Raw genomic sequence first — 17,412 nt, 5'->3', positions numbered from 1 at the left:
GATGCGTACGCATGGTCCTCTTTGCTTCTTGATGCCTTTTTCACCAATTCTTCATCCGAATGCAACCTAAAATCAATCAAAAGTCACAAAAACTCAAAGTAGCATCCAATGGGCCTAATCCACTAAAATCCTATAAAATATCAACAGAATGCCATAAAAAACATGTAGAAAAGATACTAATAATGCTCACACATCAGTGGTGCGTACGCACACCTTGTGCGTACGAGCGGAACCTGACTCGGTTCGTGCAAGGAATTCAACTCGTGCGTACATGACGCTCATCCGTACGTGCAAATCCAGGATCATACGTATGCACCATGCATGCATACACGCAGGACCTACCTTTGCCAAAAACACTGCAAACTCTACATAATTTAATTTTCAACACCCATTTTCAAACATTCATAACTTTCGTTGCAAAAATCATTTTTTCTCCATTCTTAGACGGTTTTAAAGTACTTATTACCAATTTTAATTCAAGACCCGAGCGCCAAGTTATGACCCGTTGAAGTTGGCTAAAAATCACTTTTTACCAAAAACTTCTGCATAATTCATTTTTATTATTTTCTCAAATCCACCTCTTTTAACACCAACATAAACCAAACCTCAATCGTCATTTACTTTCCATCAAGTCACCCAACACTCAATTCATTACCAAATCTAAATCTCAATTTCTAAGATCATTTTATTTCCCATTAACAAATAAATTTTAACAATCACTCATCCAAGTCAATCTCATACCTCAATAACACTTCTAACCATCATTCAACACAAACATCCAATCAACAATTTAATTTTCTATTTCATTGACAATCATTCAACCTCAAAAATATACCAAAATACATAGTTCATTCAATTAAGGCCTCCGGCCACAATTTCACTCAATAACCATTAATCAGTCAAATTCACACACTTCCACAATTCATATGACTCAAATCAATCCCGCCAGACTTACCGAAGGTGCAACTTACCCAATCACGATCTCCGACCCAAAAACTTATTTAATATGGGTGCAACTCACCTAAACACGACCTCCGACCCAATTTTCATATCAATAGCTGTAATAGGCAATCAAACGACAATACTTAAATTCTCAAAAATCATGCCACAACAAATCATCATTCAACCATCAGCCAACATTAATTATTCACACTAAACTATCAATATCAACCACATCAATTATTCCAATTCATCACTAACCAGGGTCACCTATCCTAGGTTTTTACATAGCGTTACATAATGTATACCCGAAACTAAAACTCATATCTTTGTTGATGGCAGTTTTTAAATCCTTTGAATCTCCTCTCCGATGACACCCAAGCTTTAATCAACCCAACCAAGCCTCACTCAATCCCACCCAAATTTGCACCAAATCAACCTAAGCATTCAAGATACTCCATTTCAATCTAATTACATCAATTATCAAATATTTACACTAGGATTTTTACTCAAATTTGGAGATAATGGAGAGATTAAATTTTCTTACAAGCTCCACATAATTATGGGTCAAAACTCCGTTAGAAATTGTGCTTGAACTTCCCTGAAAGCATCAAAATCATAATTTTTCAATACCTCAACTACCAAAACGTAAAATCAGTAATAAATTGAGAAATAGAGTTGGGTTCTCGGGATTACTCACCACAAATGAACACATGGCCGCAAACGAGTCTTCAATCAGAGCTACAATTTGAGAGAAAAGTAGATTTAAATGTGTGGGTAAATAGTGACTAGGGCTTAGTTCACTTCTCCCTCTCTTCTCTCGAGCTTCTCTCTCTATTTAGTGAATGAAAAGTGATTTTCGTGTGAAATGGGGGTAAGTCACATTTTTATATCAAATGGGTGAGAGGTATTTTTGTCCTTTCGTCCATTGGTCCCACCTAAGACCAAAATCTTTAAAATAAGTGTTCCGGTTTGTATTCTAAATATTTTTTAATTATTTCTATAGTTTTAGTTTTCTCATACGCAGTAACAGGCAAACTCAAACTTATATAGTTAATTATAATGTCGGTACATGTTTTTTCACAATTATTTATATTTTCATGATCCAATTAATTTTCTAAGTTAAATTTTCACCGATAAATTTTTAAATTATAATTTTTAAATTTTTTAACCTTTTTAGCTCATTTTAATTTATTAATTAATTATTTATTATTTATCTGAATTTTACATCTAATATCATTTAACTTATCAACTTCATGCAAGAGTTCGTTTAAGTTTTTCTCTTTGTGAGGACTCCATTTGCAGTAAGCATAAAATTTAGAAAATTGTCTTCTCAGGAGGAGTGTTGAGAATAATGTATGGCTATTAAATTTTTGTAACAAAACTTGGTTTCCAATTGGAAAACAACTATCTTCCTTTTGCTGGACTATGTATTTAATATATAGATAAAATTACAAAAATCATTCGCTAATGAAATGTAGGTTAATTTCTAGGGATCCTAGTTATTTATGTGTAGCAAAATTTTTAGAGATTGCTAAGCTGATTCTAATCTATTTTAGAAAATATAATATATGCAATAACGTGTATACATTATATACAATAATATTTTGTATGTGCTTAAATATGCCGCTAGCAACCTATGTGTCTTAAGAAATGGCATAGTACTAACTACATTGTATGTATTTATAATTTAGTTGTCAAATGGCTATTATATGTTGCTGCTGGTATGTATGCTAAATAGCATGTTGAATATAAGCACATCTTTCACAACACATTGTTTGACTTCCTCTTCTCCTTTATCTCCTACAAATTATACAGTCTAATAGCTGGATGTAGAGGAGAATCCAGGAAAATCTAGAGACAAAACCATTAAAAGAGTTAGATTTTAGTGGTTTTATTATTGGCATGATTTGCTATAAAATAATGTGGCATCATCAAATGGTTGCTATTGTTAGTGATTAATGTTAATTTATTTTACAGTGAATAGGATCATATAGTAGAAAATAATGTGTTTCTATCCGCACAAATTTAGATATCAATACGTACAAAGAAAAAAAAGAAGCATGCATGTGGTAATTTGGTTGGATTTGGTCACAAAATTGTTTGATAGCCTAATATTTTTGTTGATTAAATACTATAACTTAGAGGTAAAGTGTGTGTCAAGTTACACATACCAAACATAATCTATAGTATTTAACTATTTATGGAAAAACTACTATTTTGGTTCTAGAGACATTCCAATTTTAAAAAAATAGTCCTTAAATTTAAGAAAAGCAGTTGTGTCCTCTTACCACTCACATCTATATGATGAAATTTACCATATATATGATGACTATATATATGATGATTATATATATATATATATATATATATATATATATATATATATATATATATATATATATGATTAATATTATGGTGACTATAATGACTCTAATTTTAATAACATTTTTGCTCTTTTTCAAATTAAAAGTGTTTTTAAATAATTAAAAAATATTACCTTAATTTTATTGACACTTTTTTAATATTACTAAGTTATATAGCCATCATAACCACCAACACAATAACCATCATATCATGCAGCTTTAATTTCATTTATAAAAACTGTATTTGTGAATAAAAAATCTGCTATTATATTTGGTTAAGTTTTCAAAGTTCAAACATAAGAGTCATATGTGTCTTTTTAGTTCAAGAGACTATTTGTTGAAATCAAAATCTTTCATATGTCAAAATGGCGGTCTGTTATTTTCTTTTGAAGCGACATTCTTTAAAATGTAAGAAGATTTTGTTTAGCAAACACACATATTCATGTATTTGTTAGAAAAACATCAATCTTAAAAGTTTGCGGTTTTCTCCTTCTAAGTCGAAGTCGTAATCACTGGACATAGCTTATGCTATATATGAGTGACAAGTCCTAACTCCTAACTGTATTTTGTGTTAACTATTGAAAAGTTTATGTGATACAGAAGTAAAGAGCCTAAGAAGCATCATAGCTACTATGCCATGTAACATAATACCACCACAAGATGAATGAAAGAAATCAAAAGGAAGAAAAAGAAGAGAGATAAGAAAACAATGTAAGAATTATGTAATGCTAAAAAACTCAAAGTTGTTCAATGCATTCAACACTAGGGGCATACATGCACGGTTTTGATCCCTATCAGGAAAAGATAACAGAAAAGAGAGATAAAAAATGAAACATAAAAGGCATATGATTATCCTATTGATCTGTATCAACACTCCCAGTTGTCAACCATAATTTCTTTTGGATAACGAGAATTACTTCGTTGCCATCGTCAGAGTTGGAATCTGCAGTTGCAATTGCTTCCCAGTGTAATGCTGTAAGGTACTTCTTCACAAAATCAATCACAAGTTGTTTATCGTGGATGATAATAAAACCGGTTGGTCGAAGCATGCGGTCCATCTCGATTAAAAGATCCTCTGGACTACAATCTCGCTTCTCCAAATCAGAGAACACCGTCCAAGCATGAAGTAAATCATAAGTCCGAGGGTATGTTGAAAATGCTTCACACCTATTAGAATGCATTTTTTTACAAAAATTTTAATTTAGTCAATCACTTCCAAACATAAATTTTGAGAAATAAATTAAATCTTGCTTATTTAGTTTTAATCAAATTCTTGATTGAGTATAATAACCTATTTCTCCACTTTGTATAACATTCACAAAACAAAATAAACGGCTCAAGATGGCTACTCAATGGGTACATTAAGCAAATCAAGTATATGTGAATTAAGACTAAAAGGGCCTGTATGCTTTCTTTGGTTTTGAAACTAAAACAAAATAAAACACAAAAAATATGACATAAAAAATAAAGACATAAAAAATTATTATTTTTATATTTTATTTGTTAACTAAATATAAGATAGAATAATTATGAAAGTTCAATTTACTCTATTTTTATCCTCACACAAAAATTTAAAAGAAAAAAAATATAATAATGAAGAAAAGTAATTATGAAAAAATTGATAGGGATAGTAAAAAAAAAAAAAAAAATAAGTTATGTCTCTTATTAGTGTTTTTATGTCCTTCCTATTAAGATAGATACAAAATATATTAATTCAGTATCTTGATATAATATCTATATCCATATTTATCTATCAAATATGATTTTTTTTTATTTTTGTGTCTTATACTTATAAACAAATGCACCCTATATGTATGATTCAAATGCATATGAAACATCAAAAGTGTCATATATTTATATTTTAGTAAAATAGATTGAGTTGAATACCAGTCATGGGTAGATCCTATGAGACCCCTGTCATATACAATCCTAAGAGTGCTTGGTCCGTCATGGGGTACAACATTCATCACCCAAACATCCTTACTTCTAAGAGCAGCGGCAAAGGAACCCATGTTTGCTTTCATATCCATCACATTCCTTATAGTGCTTGATGTGACTTTTGGACCAAAAAGACTCCAGTAATGATCAACTCTTCTTTGCCATGTTTCCTGTACCAAATGAAATTAAGTTAAGAGAACAATTATTTTTCTAATTGTATAAGCAAAGAAGAAACAACAAATAAGTTTAAACTTTTATTACCATGTCCTTTTCAAACATGTCACTGGAATAGCCCAAATCAGCTAACCTAGGAGGGGGACTGGTTAATCTTTCAGGCCATGGAGCTAATTCACTACCTTTGGCTCTGTTGTCATCTGATGATAAAACCCAAAAAATTTTAGTTGGTAATATTTCTTGTGCCCATGCATTACTCTGGTATATGTAGCTAAAGCTTAATTGAAATTTCAAGATTTGTTTTCAATATCAGTTAAATCTTGTTGAGAGGGAGAAACTTGCTAGTAGGTTTAGTTACTTAGGACTCATATTGCATGATTTAAATGTGGTTGCAATTACATGTATATTTTCTAGGTTAAATTATTATATTAGTTTTTATAGTTTTACTAAATTTATAATTTAGTCTATACACTTTTTAAAAGTTTTTAATTAAATCCCTAAAATAATTTTAAATCTGCAATTACATTCTTGCTGTTTAAAAAATATTAAACTTAGTAGAATATGTTGAGACATATTGGTTAATGGTAAAAGATGAATAAAATCTTTTTCTTAACGTTTACGGTTAAAAAAGATCTAATTACAAATTTAAAACTAATACAAAAATCCAATTGAAAACTTTTAAAATACCAAAATGTAATCTTAAATTTAAAAAAATTATAGCGACTAACAAAATAATTTAACCTATTTTCTATAATTAGCATATAGTAAGTATAAAACTAATTACTTTAGCTAAGAATATATTAACTGATATGCTTGCGAAAAACATTATAAAAATTAAATCCAATTTATTTTACTTGTTATTCTTTAATAAGAAAAAAATTATTATCTTTATTAATATGCATTTAATTTGATATATATGTGATACTTAAACTCTAAGTTGCAAGAAAAATGTACTTACGTTCAGAGTAAGGTGTTATGCAAGCTTCCATATTAACACCCCAAACTGCATTTGGGTCATCATCTGACTGGCACAAAGGAGGATGGGTATCCGGTTCCCTTTCCATATAACAATCATTCGTCAAAGGTTTTTGCCAAATGACAGTTTGGTCCTTCTTTGCAGCAACCTTCCAACACATACGTCCTACAAGGGCACTCATTTCCCTCCATATCCTCAAGTCCTCTTCATCTTGAGCATATGCTTCTGGAGAAGAGTATGCAAAATAGCCTCCTGGCCTAAGCAACCGATCCAGCTCAAGAAGTAGTATTCCGTCTCTTTGGAGCCAATCGATTCGACAGCGTGAACAATGCGCCAGTTCGAAAGATCTGCTTGGGTAAGGGAGCCTCTTTGTTCCCAAGACAGCAAGATAGGCAGGTATTCCTCTTTCTAAGGCGAATTGAATTTGATTTTGATGTACGTCGTTGGGTGCCAATGACATTGCAATGATGTTAGATCCTAGAAGATACCCGCCAAAACTTGCAACACCACAACCAACATCAAGAATTGTGCGTAGATTTCCATCGTTATTGAGATTGTCATTTGAAAAGTTGAGCATCTGCAAATAAGAGCAATTGGTTTTTAGAATGGATATAGAAAATCATATTTAGAACCAAAATAATTTGGAAATTATTTGCAGTGAATTGAGTTACAAATCAAATAAAATTGTTTGGTATAGAGAAAAATAGTATTTTTATTATTTAGATGTCCAAAATCAATTCAATTACATTAAAATTTGTTAGAAATATAACTATTCATGTGTTTCTTTCTATCAGTTTAAACTTTTGGAATATTAGAGCTTTTATGACATAATGTATCTAGAATTCAATTTTTGTTAGACCACAAAAGAAAAAATTTGAGTATAAGGCTAATAAAAAAAGAAAGAAAACCTGTTTAAAAAAACATAATGCACATTTAATCTCACTTTGTTGTGTATAAATAATAGTAAAGACAATAGAAACCTTACATTTGCCATATGTGCAATGTACTTATCAGCTCCATGATGAAAATGAGTTCCTCCTCCCGGAAACACTATCTTTTGACCTTTTACAATCATCCAATTCTGGTCAGATTTCTCATGTGCAAGGTGAGTATGTGGTATATTTACTTTCCAAACCTCATCTCTACTCTGTGGCCACTTAATTGGAACCTATGACATCAAAGACTACAAAAATGTTTAATTTCAATGTATAGCAAGTAATATGCTAATACAAGTGTAAATAGACAAAAATACTCATAAAAGAATTTTGAATGGACAAAAACACACACATCAAAGTTCATAAATATCAAAATAGTATACTTAACATATTGATTTTGATAGACAAAAGTACATCCCAAATTTTACAAATTTATTAATGACATGATATTTTTGTCCATAAAAAATAATCTTTCAAATGTATTTTAATATTTATGATTTTGTGTGTATTTTAGCCCATTCCAAACTCTTTCATATATAATTTTGTTCATTTATTTTAGAAATAATATCTTATCTAAACTTAACTTATCTTACCTTGTATCCACGTGGAGGTGGAATCAAACAATTAAATCGCCTTTCTTGGGGAGGACAATGTCTCTCATAGTGTTCCATCAAAGAAAGGTCCAATTTCAATCTCATTTGATATATAAAATTTCTATCCAAGCAGGGAATCAACTCTGAATGACGATCATCGCAAACCTTCAAAAATAAAAGCATTGCAAATTTATTAGTGACATTGATTATATTCTAAAGTTTCGCTCATTTGGACAATATGCATAATTAAATAATAATGGCTCTCATGCACGAACACACATACATATATATAGTTAACCTTTTATAGGCTGGATGGTGAATCTATTTTATAGGGTGGACGGTTAATTAAAATAATATAGTACAATAATACAAAAATGTTAGTTGAATTAATTTTTTTAGTAACCATTTTCAACTAAGTTCAGTTATTCTCATGTTTTGTTAGTAGAGTTTATGTTATTTGTTTTTCATTGCCTTGTTTCTCCCTTAATGTTTTTCTATCTTCCTCTTTTGTGTGAATGAATTTTGTTTATTGGAATAGTTTTAGACTAGTGAATTATTGAGCCAACTTAGATAGACTCATCGACCGGATGACTAAAACAAAATTTGTTCATATAGCACTAACTAATTTTGCTTAAGTGGTATATATATAATTTGACGTTAGTTAGATAATTAAAATTTTTATCCTTACTTATGTTGCAGATTGCTTGAAAAATGCTAAATACCACCTTAAATACTTTAGAAGCAGAAAAAGATATTATTATCAAGATAAGAAAAAAATACAAAATACAAGTAAAAATAGAAAATAAATCAAAAGTGCAATTTTATAAGGAATTTAGGCAAATTCGTTAAAAAATATACCTGTAGAAAAAAATGTAACAAGAATGTACAAGGGATAAAGAAGAATAAAATATTTTGGTGAATGGGGTGTTGAGGCTTTAAAATTATGCTTCATTGCTAAGTGAAGCAATTGAGGCATAGAGCACCACATTAGGATCATACTATTAAAATTCAAGAGAGGACATAGAAGTGAAAATATATATATTGAAGTTTAATGTTAACTTGCTCTTATGTGTATCATCTAGCTAGTTATATATAAAAATACTACACCACTATTATAACCCCAATAATTATTATCTAACCATTACCAACTCTAATAAGGGTAATGCTAGGGAGACAAAAAATACAGCCAGAACTTGCCTTATTTAGCATTCATTAATTGTCGCAATAATTAATAAATGCTAAAATAAGTCAAATTATGGTTGTTTTTGGCTAATTTTCTTTGGCTACCAAACATTTTCACTCTAATAAATAGTGAGTCATCATAAATGAATTTATTTCTAGAAGAGTGAATAATAATGTGTATAGAATGTAAGACAACATCTTCATATTATTATTGGATCATCTTGTGGGCTGATTGAAAACTTTATTTTTCTATTTTGGGTTGAAATAGTAAATGAATTTAATATGCGCCGCAAGCTATAGGATGAAAAATATCCAAAATACTAAGCTTGGAAAGGTTGAGATGAAAGGATGAGGAGATAGTGGTTTTGTGAAAATGTCAGCCAGTTGTCCTGAAGAATAAACAGGGAGAAGTTTCATCACTTCAACCTCCAAATGTTTTATCCTTTCATGAAAAATGGGATTGGTTGCAATGTGAAGAGCACTCTGATTGTCACACTAAAAAACTGGAGGTTTCTTGAGTGCAAGGTGAAGAAATTGTAGCATGTTAATTAACTTTTAAAACTCACAAGTTGTGCTGGAAAGAGCACGATACTCAGCTTTGGTAGATGAACGAGCAACATTATTCTGTTTCTTAGTCTTCTAAGAAACCAAAGACCTCCCTAAGAAGAAACATAACTGGTCAAGGAGTGACGGGTGTCAGGGCATCCTGTCCATTCAAAATTGCTAAAGCCCAAAAGTTGAATGGTGGAATCTCTTGGAAAGAAAAGACCATTTTCTAGACTGGCTTTCAAATAGCGCAATACACAAGTGACAGCCTAAAAATGTGCTTGAGTAAGAGAAGCCATGAATTGACTTATTTGCTATATAGCATACATAATATCTGACCATGTGGTGGTAAGATAAATGAGGCGACCAACAAAGTGTCTATAAAAAAAGAATCATCAAGCAGGGGACTATTATCTTGGTGTAACCGTGTGGCACTATCATAGGAATAGAGGTAGGTTTAGCTCCCAAATAACCAGAATCTTCTAACAGATCAACACAATATTTCTGTTGAGATAAAGAAATCCCTTGGATAGATTAAGCAACCTCAATGCCTAAGAAATATTTTAAAAAGTCCAAATCTTTGATTTTAAAATGTTGATATAAAATAGATTTAATTGTAGCCATTTTAAATACAGAATTTTCAATTAAAACAATATCATCAACATAAACTAAGAGAATAGATATATATGTCAACACCACAAATCTTAATAAACAAGCTATAATCAGAGATAGGCTGGTGGTATCCATAAGAAAGTAAGTTTGGATAACTTCTCATACCACATACGACTTGATTGACGCAAATTATATAACAATTTCAATAATTTGCCGCGCTTATTTGGGCAATTGGATGCAATACCAGGAGGGAGGACCATATAAACATCCTCTGATAAGTCCCCATGTAAAAAAATATTATTCATGTCAAGCCTATGGAATGGCCAATTCTTTATAGATGCCAAAGCCAGAAGTAATCTAATAGTTGTAGGCTTCACTACTGGAGAGAATGTTTCCAAGATATCAATCCCTTCAATTTGTGTAAATCCTTTTGGCACAAGACGGGCTTTGTACCTCTTAATAATACCATCAGGTCAACGCGGTATATCCATTGGCAGCCGATTGGCTCGATCCCAACAGGACAATCAATAACAGATCAGGTTTTGTTCAACTCAAGAGCACCAAGCTCGTTCTTCATAGCATTTCGAGCATTTTGAAAAGACCTTGGCTCAATTTTAGAATGTGACAAAGTAAATTTTTTGTAAGAGGGAGAAAGAGAAAACAGAGACATAATAGAGGATAAGGAATATCGACACACTAAAGATGAAGAATTTGCGTAAGTGAGAGAGGAGCCACAGATGTAACCGAAAAAATGTGAGGGTGGTCGTCGGTCTCGATGACTATGGCGAAGGGGTATGGGAATTATTGTGAGTGATGGGTGAAAAGACAAAGGTGATAAAGGGGAAGGTAGTGTGGTGGGAGAGGTAGTACTATATGGTGCTATTGAAGGCATGGTGTTCGAAGTGGTAGGTTGAAAGGATAAAGGTTGAAAGGATAAAGATTGAAAGGGACTAAAGGTTGCAGATGGTGAAGAAGGGCGCATTCTTGATGCCGAAAGAGGCACAAAAGTATCGTGGAGTGTGGAAAGGGGGTTTGGGTCAATAAGAAGTGGGTGAGGCACAATAGGTAGGCTGATGGATTATAGATTGTTTGAGTTATTGTTGTATGGGATATTAGTGGTTATATGTTAGGCTGGATGGAACAAGAGTGGAAACTATTTGGACTAATGACATTATCATTTTATGAAGGACAACTTTTTTAAAAATTTCAATCCTTTTTATCATCTAAAGTATAAATAATATACCCTTTATAACTATTTTTAAAACCAATAAAAATGGCCTCTTTAGTCCTTGGATCAAAATAATTTTGATCTATTTGTTATGAGAGTGGAAACATAATATAAAAATCCAAAAATTTTAATGTCATGATAATTTGGTGAATGTTAAAATAAAATTTCAAAAAGTGTTTTAAAATTTATGATGGAAGAAGGGATCTTATTAGTTAAATAGACCGCATGATTAATGGCATAGCACAAAAAAAAAAGCAGGTAATTTTGATTAAAATATGAGGGCACGAGCCACATTTAAAATATGTCTATAAAGTACGGACACTTTGTTGAGTTGTCGTGTCCGCGTATCGGACACATTTCAGACACGACACTCTCTGACACTCGTCTAACACGCGTGTCTGCTGTGTCTTAATAAAAAATAAAAAATCTTTTTCGGACACGCTTGTACACATCTAAATATTATGACGTGTCAGCGTGTCCAGTCTTATTCTTAACATATATTCTTAAAAAAAATTTAGATACAATATATATTATTTATTAAAACAAAAAATATTTTACATACTTGATATAATTAAAATAAGACATTAAAAATAATTAAAAAATTAAAAAATATATTTTAATATCAATAAAATATCAAAATATCATTACGGTTTATCTAAAAAAGACTTTATATTTTATATGTATGCGTGTCCCCGTGTCTTATAAGATTTTAAAATTCACGCGTCGGCGTGTCCCGTGTCGTGTCGTGTCCCGTGTCCGTGTCAGTATCCGTGCATCATAGAAATATGTTGATGTTTACATTCCATCCGTCCATTTTGTTGAGGAATTTCTACACAACTTTGTTGATGGATAATTCCTTTAAAACCATAAAAATCATTTAGAAAAAATTCAGAACCATTGTCAAAACGAATACATTTGACTTTGGAATTAAATTTCGTTTCAACTAATGCAATAAAATTTTTGTCATGATTTTAAACTTCTCCTTTTGATTTTAAAAGAATTACCTATGTAAAACGACTAAAATCATAAAAAATAGTTAGAAAATATATATGATTGTGACTGGAATTTTGACGAAAAGAACCCCATATATCAAGCAAGTTGTAATAAATCAAAGGCATGATTAGATTTGTTTAAACTTTGTGAAAAAGAAAATTTCTTTTACTTAAAAAGATGACAAATATCACAAATTTGATCACAATTGTGGAAATAAAGGAAAATTGTCTATGTAAAAGATTAAGTCCTTCTTTAGAAAGATATCCTAAACAAAAATACCATAAATTTAAAGTCTTAAAGGTGTGATGGGAGTGGCTTGTATGGTGTCGAGGGAGTGTGTAGTGGATGCATTATTGGTGGTGAAGGACTTGTTAAGGATATATAATCCTTCTCTCAAATTACCCAAACCAATCATCCTCAAATTATTGTTTTGTAATTTGCATGATGAACATGAAAAAGTGAGTTCACATTTTAACATGGAAGTTATTTTCGAAATAGAAATAATATTAAAATTAAAATTTATAATCGAACATCATGAAGAATTAATAAAGTTAAAAATTTCACAATTCCTTTATGTGAAGTAATAACTTGTGAACCATTTGGCATATGAACAAGTATGGGATTGATTTTAGAATAAGAATAAAACCAAGATAAATTTAAGATAATGTGATTTATGACACCTGAATTAATGATTCAAGTATCAAGAAAAATATGTTGATTTGAAAAATTATTTAGAATAGAAAAAGTGTATGAAGAGCAAAAATAAGGAATACCCAAATTTGGGCTTTGAGATAATCCAACACTGCTCTTGCATTCTGAAATTGAAGCTTCGGCTCTCTTAAAAAATTTATGAAGGAATGATTTTAGGCTGGAGAGAGGCACATAACCTGATCTTCAACTGAGTGTTGCTGCTGGGTTGCCCTATATATATCTCCTAAAATTAGGATATTCTATGAAGGTAGTGGCACTAAAACTGGATTAGGAGGCAAAAGAGTGGCTACGACGTTCATAGAGGAGGAGAAGGGACTATTGAAGCACGGCTTCCCTGGGAAACGTGGGTGACCTAATGGGTACCCATGTTTGTTGTAGCAAACATCCACCGTGTGGCCATTCCGGCCACGATAGGAACATTGTTTGGAGGGAGAGGTAGCGCTGTCGCAACCTGCACCAGAGAAAAATGATGAATGACCACCGCTGTGGCCAGATGGAGGATAGCGTAAATCAATAGCAGCAGCCATTACACGCCGTTCATCCAAGATTCTAGATAGAGCTTGCAGTTGGCGTTCATGTTGAATAACTAATGCAAACACGCGAGTCACTAACAGTAGAGGATCCAGAAGGAGAACATGTGATCGAACAACAGAGAATCTTTCATCAAGACCTTTGAAAAATCGAATAATAAAGTCTTGGGATCGATGCTTTTTGCTGGGTAAGCCCATATTGAAAGCGGCTGTGAACTGGCAAACTCTTCCTAGAGTGTTCTCAATGAAGTGTAAAAGTCTGTAACTGAGAAATTTTGTTGTTTGAGTGCATACACCTCTTCTTGTAACTTTGCAATTCTAAGCAAATCACTACTGTGAAAAAAGTGTTCTTTGAGATCAGTCCAAACAGCAGAGGTTATGTTGAAATAGATAATGCTTTGCATAATTAAAGGTGATAGTAAATTAAAGAGTCAGGATAGAACCAGAATGTTGCAGCATTTCCAGATTAGATAAAGAGGTTCATCTGGTAAAGAAGGAGGGATGGTACCAGTAAAGAATCCGTGTTTATTTTTAGAGACAATGACCATAGAAAAAGATTGACACCAAGAATGGTAATTATTTCCTGTAAGGATTACTAAAACAGAAGTGGAATTTTCACTGTGATAAATATAGGATTGGTAGGGTCGGTCTTGTACTAAGTCAAGAGACTGATCCTCCATGATAGAGAGAGAAGATGAAAAAGAAGATGACTGACGATAGCAATCTTCACCATAGATATTAGTAAAGCTCAAAGGACTTTTGATACCATATTAAAATTTAAGAGATGAGATAGAAGTGAAAATATATATAATTATATATTTAAGTTTAATGTTAGCTTGTTTTTTTTGTGTATCATCTAGCTAGTTATATATAGAAATACTACACCACTATTATAATTATTATCTAATCACTACTAACCTAATTTTTAACCATTAACAATTCTAATAAATAGTGAGTCATCATAAATGAATTTGTTTCTAGAAGAGTGAATAACATTCTGTGTATAGAATGTAAGACAGTATCTTCACATTATTGTTGGATTATCTTGTGTGGGCTGATTGAAAACCTTATTACTTCTATTTTGGGCTAGTAGATGGATTTAATACACACCACCAATAAGATTAGTGAAGAAAACAGAGAAAGTGATGATGGAATCTTAGAATGCATAAAAGAAATTTACCGGGAAGCTTTTCGGGATAATATCATCGTCCCCATCCTGTGCAAAACTTGATGAAGATACGTCTTGCTTGCTATCAGTGTCATCTGCACCCAAATATGATGCTCCAAGTCTTTTCAATGATCTGCTACCATAATCAAGTGCAGATGAACCACTATTCCGGGAACCAAAGATGGATCCACTGTATACATATAGAAAACCCAGAAAGAATGCCACAGCACAAACTGAAGCAACTAAGCGCTTCTTTTGTGATTCCTCAGATCTACCCCTCGACATATTTATCACTTTAAAATTAAATTATGCTTTTCACAGTCGTTACTGTTGTAAACTGAATATGATGATCACAGCATAGATTTTACTTCACTTGATATGTGGTACCAAGTTCATCATCGTCCAAAGTAGCATTGTTTGATCATTCTCTAGTGTTTCAAAATAAATAAACGCAATCCAAGTTCTTCAAAGTTGCAAAGATGACACCTGCATATATATATATTAAAAAAAAGTGTCAACAAATGGAATATAGAAATTTCTTAGAGCTAAAAAGAATAAAAATCAATTTAGATCCATAGATATATGGAACGCAATATATTCCAGAATGGAAATTAGTACGTGACGTGCCATAAGTAAAATATTTTATGTGAAAAACATATATATAACGTTTTGATATGTACATAAATTGACATGCAGTACACTATTTAATTAATCCAGATTGAAACATAAAAATCATTTAATTATTTTTTATTGTGTCAAAATTTGATGAGACGTAAGTAGGGCAATGCATATTGAGAGTAAAACTAACAGTGATAAAGATTGACTTTCTTTTTAACTTAACCTCGCTTTTGTGTCTATAAATACCTCCCTATTCAATGTTATTAGGCATGCATGTATGAATTATCAAACTAAATAAAGAGGTATTTATAGAAAAAAAAAAAATGTTAAGCGAAGTCAAACTTTATCATTGCTAGTTCTACTCTTAATAATGCATATATATTACTAAATTAGAAAGATAACTAAAAGGCATAATGTGCTCCAGCTAAATCAGCCTAGAAATTCAAACAAGGTAGAACAATAAAAAAATAAATAAAAAGACAAAGGACAATTAATTACCAAAACACTAGAGATCCATGATTTCATAGTTTTCATAATCTTTTGTCTAGTTCAAGTGCACTTCTAACATGTGAAAAAGAATGTAAATCAAGCTATTTTAATTTAGTCAAATTCTATGTACCACATGTCCTATCAAACAATAAAAAAGAAATATAAGATAAAAAATTATTATTTTTCATTTGAAAAAATAAGTGCTGTAAAGCACACAACAGGCTTTGCACTAACTAATAACCATGAAGCTATACAAAAAAAATTAACAACAAATAAGTGAAACTGATGCATCAAGAGAGACTACGTGAAAGATAAAAAGGTAGCTATTTGATACGTATTGATATAAAATTGAAAACTTTTGCCTAAAAAATTGAATATTATTAAATCATATAATAATTAATATGAGTTTAAATATATATGTTCCACAGAATTAAATGGGACTCCCAAATCTGGAATAGTTTAAGACAACAATGTCAACCATCAAAACATGACTCGCGAACAATTCAATCACAAACTATGGAATAATCGAAACAACAATTAAAAAAAGGAACGAAAAAAACTTACTGTGTTGATATATCAGCGTATAAGTGGTGTGAGATACGAAGCAAGATTTGAGTACAGGGGTTCACAAAAATAAAACTTAAAAAACCTACAAGAAATGAAGATAAAAGATGATGAGAGAGAGAGAGAGAGAGAGAGATTGATCGTTATGAGATCTCAGTAATTGGTTTTGACATCCTATTTTTGGAAGTGACACACAGACTAAGTCACTAGTTAATGTGTTGTCGTCATTACCACACTTTTCCTTGTTGAGTTCGTTAATATAAGGCAATTATTTTCTCCTTTTAACAAATATACTTTTTTTCCACATAAAAAAAAAGTCATACTTTTTATCTCCTACTGCCTAAATAATATGGTTTTTTTTTAGTTTGAAGAAAAAATTTAATTAAAATAAATAAAGGGTATCATCTCAAATTTGGATATGTGCAAGTCAACTGTCTAAAATTTCTTAAACATGTCATCTATCAATATATATATATATAACTGCCTAAATAATATGGTTTTTTTTTAGTTTGAAGAAAAAATTTAATTAAAATAAATAAAGGGTATCATCTCAAATTTGGATATGTGCAAGTCAACTGTCTAAAATTTCTTAAACATGTCATCTATCAATATATATATATATATATATATATATATATATATATATATATATATATATATATATATATATATATATATCATTTTTATCATCAATATTTAGAATAAATTTTAAATTATTTCTAACATTTAAACTATTCTATTTATATATAATATTTTAAAATTAACTAAATATTATCATACCGTACATGTTACAGTAAATTTTAGAAAATTAAATTTAATAGTGTTTGTATAATTTTTTGGAGTGTTTGAG

General features: G+C 31.0%; 1 protein-coding gene across 1 annotated transcript; it reads right to left on the bottom strand.

Moving 5' to 3' along the window:
- Positions 1 to 4,004: 4,004 nt before the first annotated feature.
- Positions 4,005 to 16,737, bottom strand: LOC112727344 (probable methyltransferase PMT3). The gene is made up of 8 exons (XM_025777058.3): positions 16,563 to 16,737; positions 14,904 to 15,377; positions 7,922 to 8,086; positions 7,379 to 7,561; positions 6,376 to 6,970; positions 5,505 to 5,617; positions 5,193 to 5,413; positions 4,005 to 4,472 (listed from the first exon to the last, which is right to left on the bottom strand). Exons 2-8 carry the CDS (start codon positions 15,174 to 15,176, stop codon positions 4,160 to 4,162), a joined length of 1,863 nt encoding a protein of 620 aa, XP_025632843.1. The 5' UTR covers positions 15,177 to 15,377; positions 16,563 to 16,737; the 3' UTR covers positions 4,005 to 4,159.
- Positions 16,738 to 17,412: the final 675 nt, after the last annotated feature.

Source organism: Arachis hypogaea, chromosome 12 (genome assembly GCF_003086295.3).
Source record: "Arachis hypogaea cultivar Tifrunner chromosome 12, arahy.Tifrunner.gnm2.J5K5, whole genome shotgun sequence".
Classification (NCBI taxonomy): domain Eukaryota; kingdom Viridiplantae; phylum Streptophyta; class Magnoliopsida; order Fabales; family Fabaceae; genus Arachis; species Arachis hypogaea.
The sequence above is the reverse complement of the archived record's forward strand: the minus strand, read 5'-3'. Positions and strand labels throughout refer to the sequence as shown.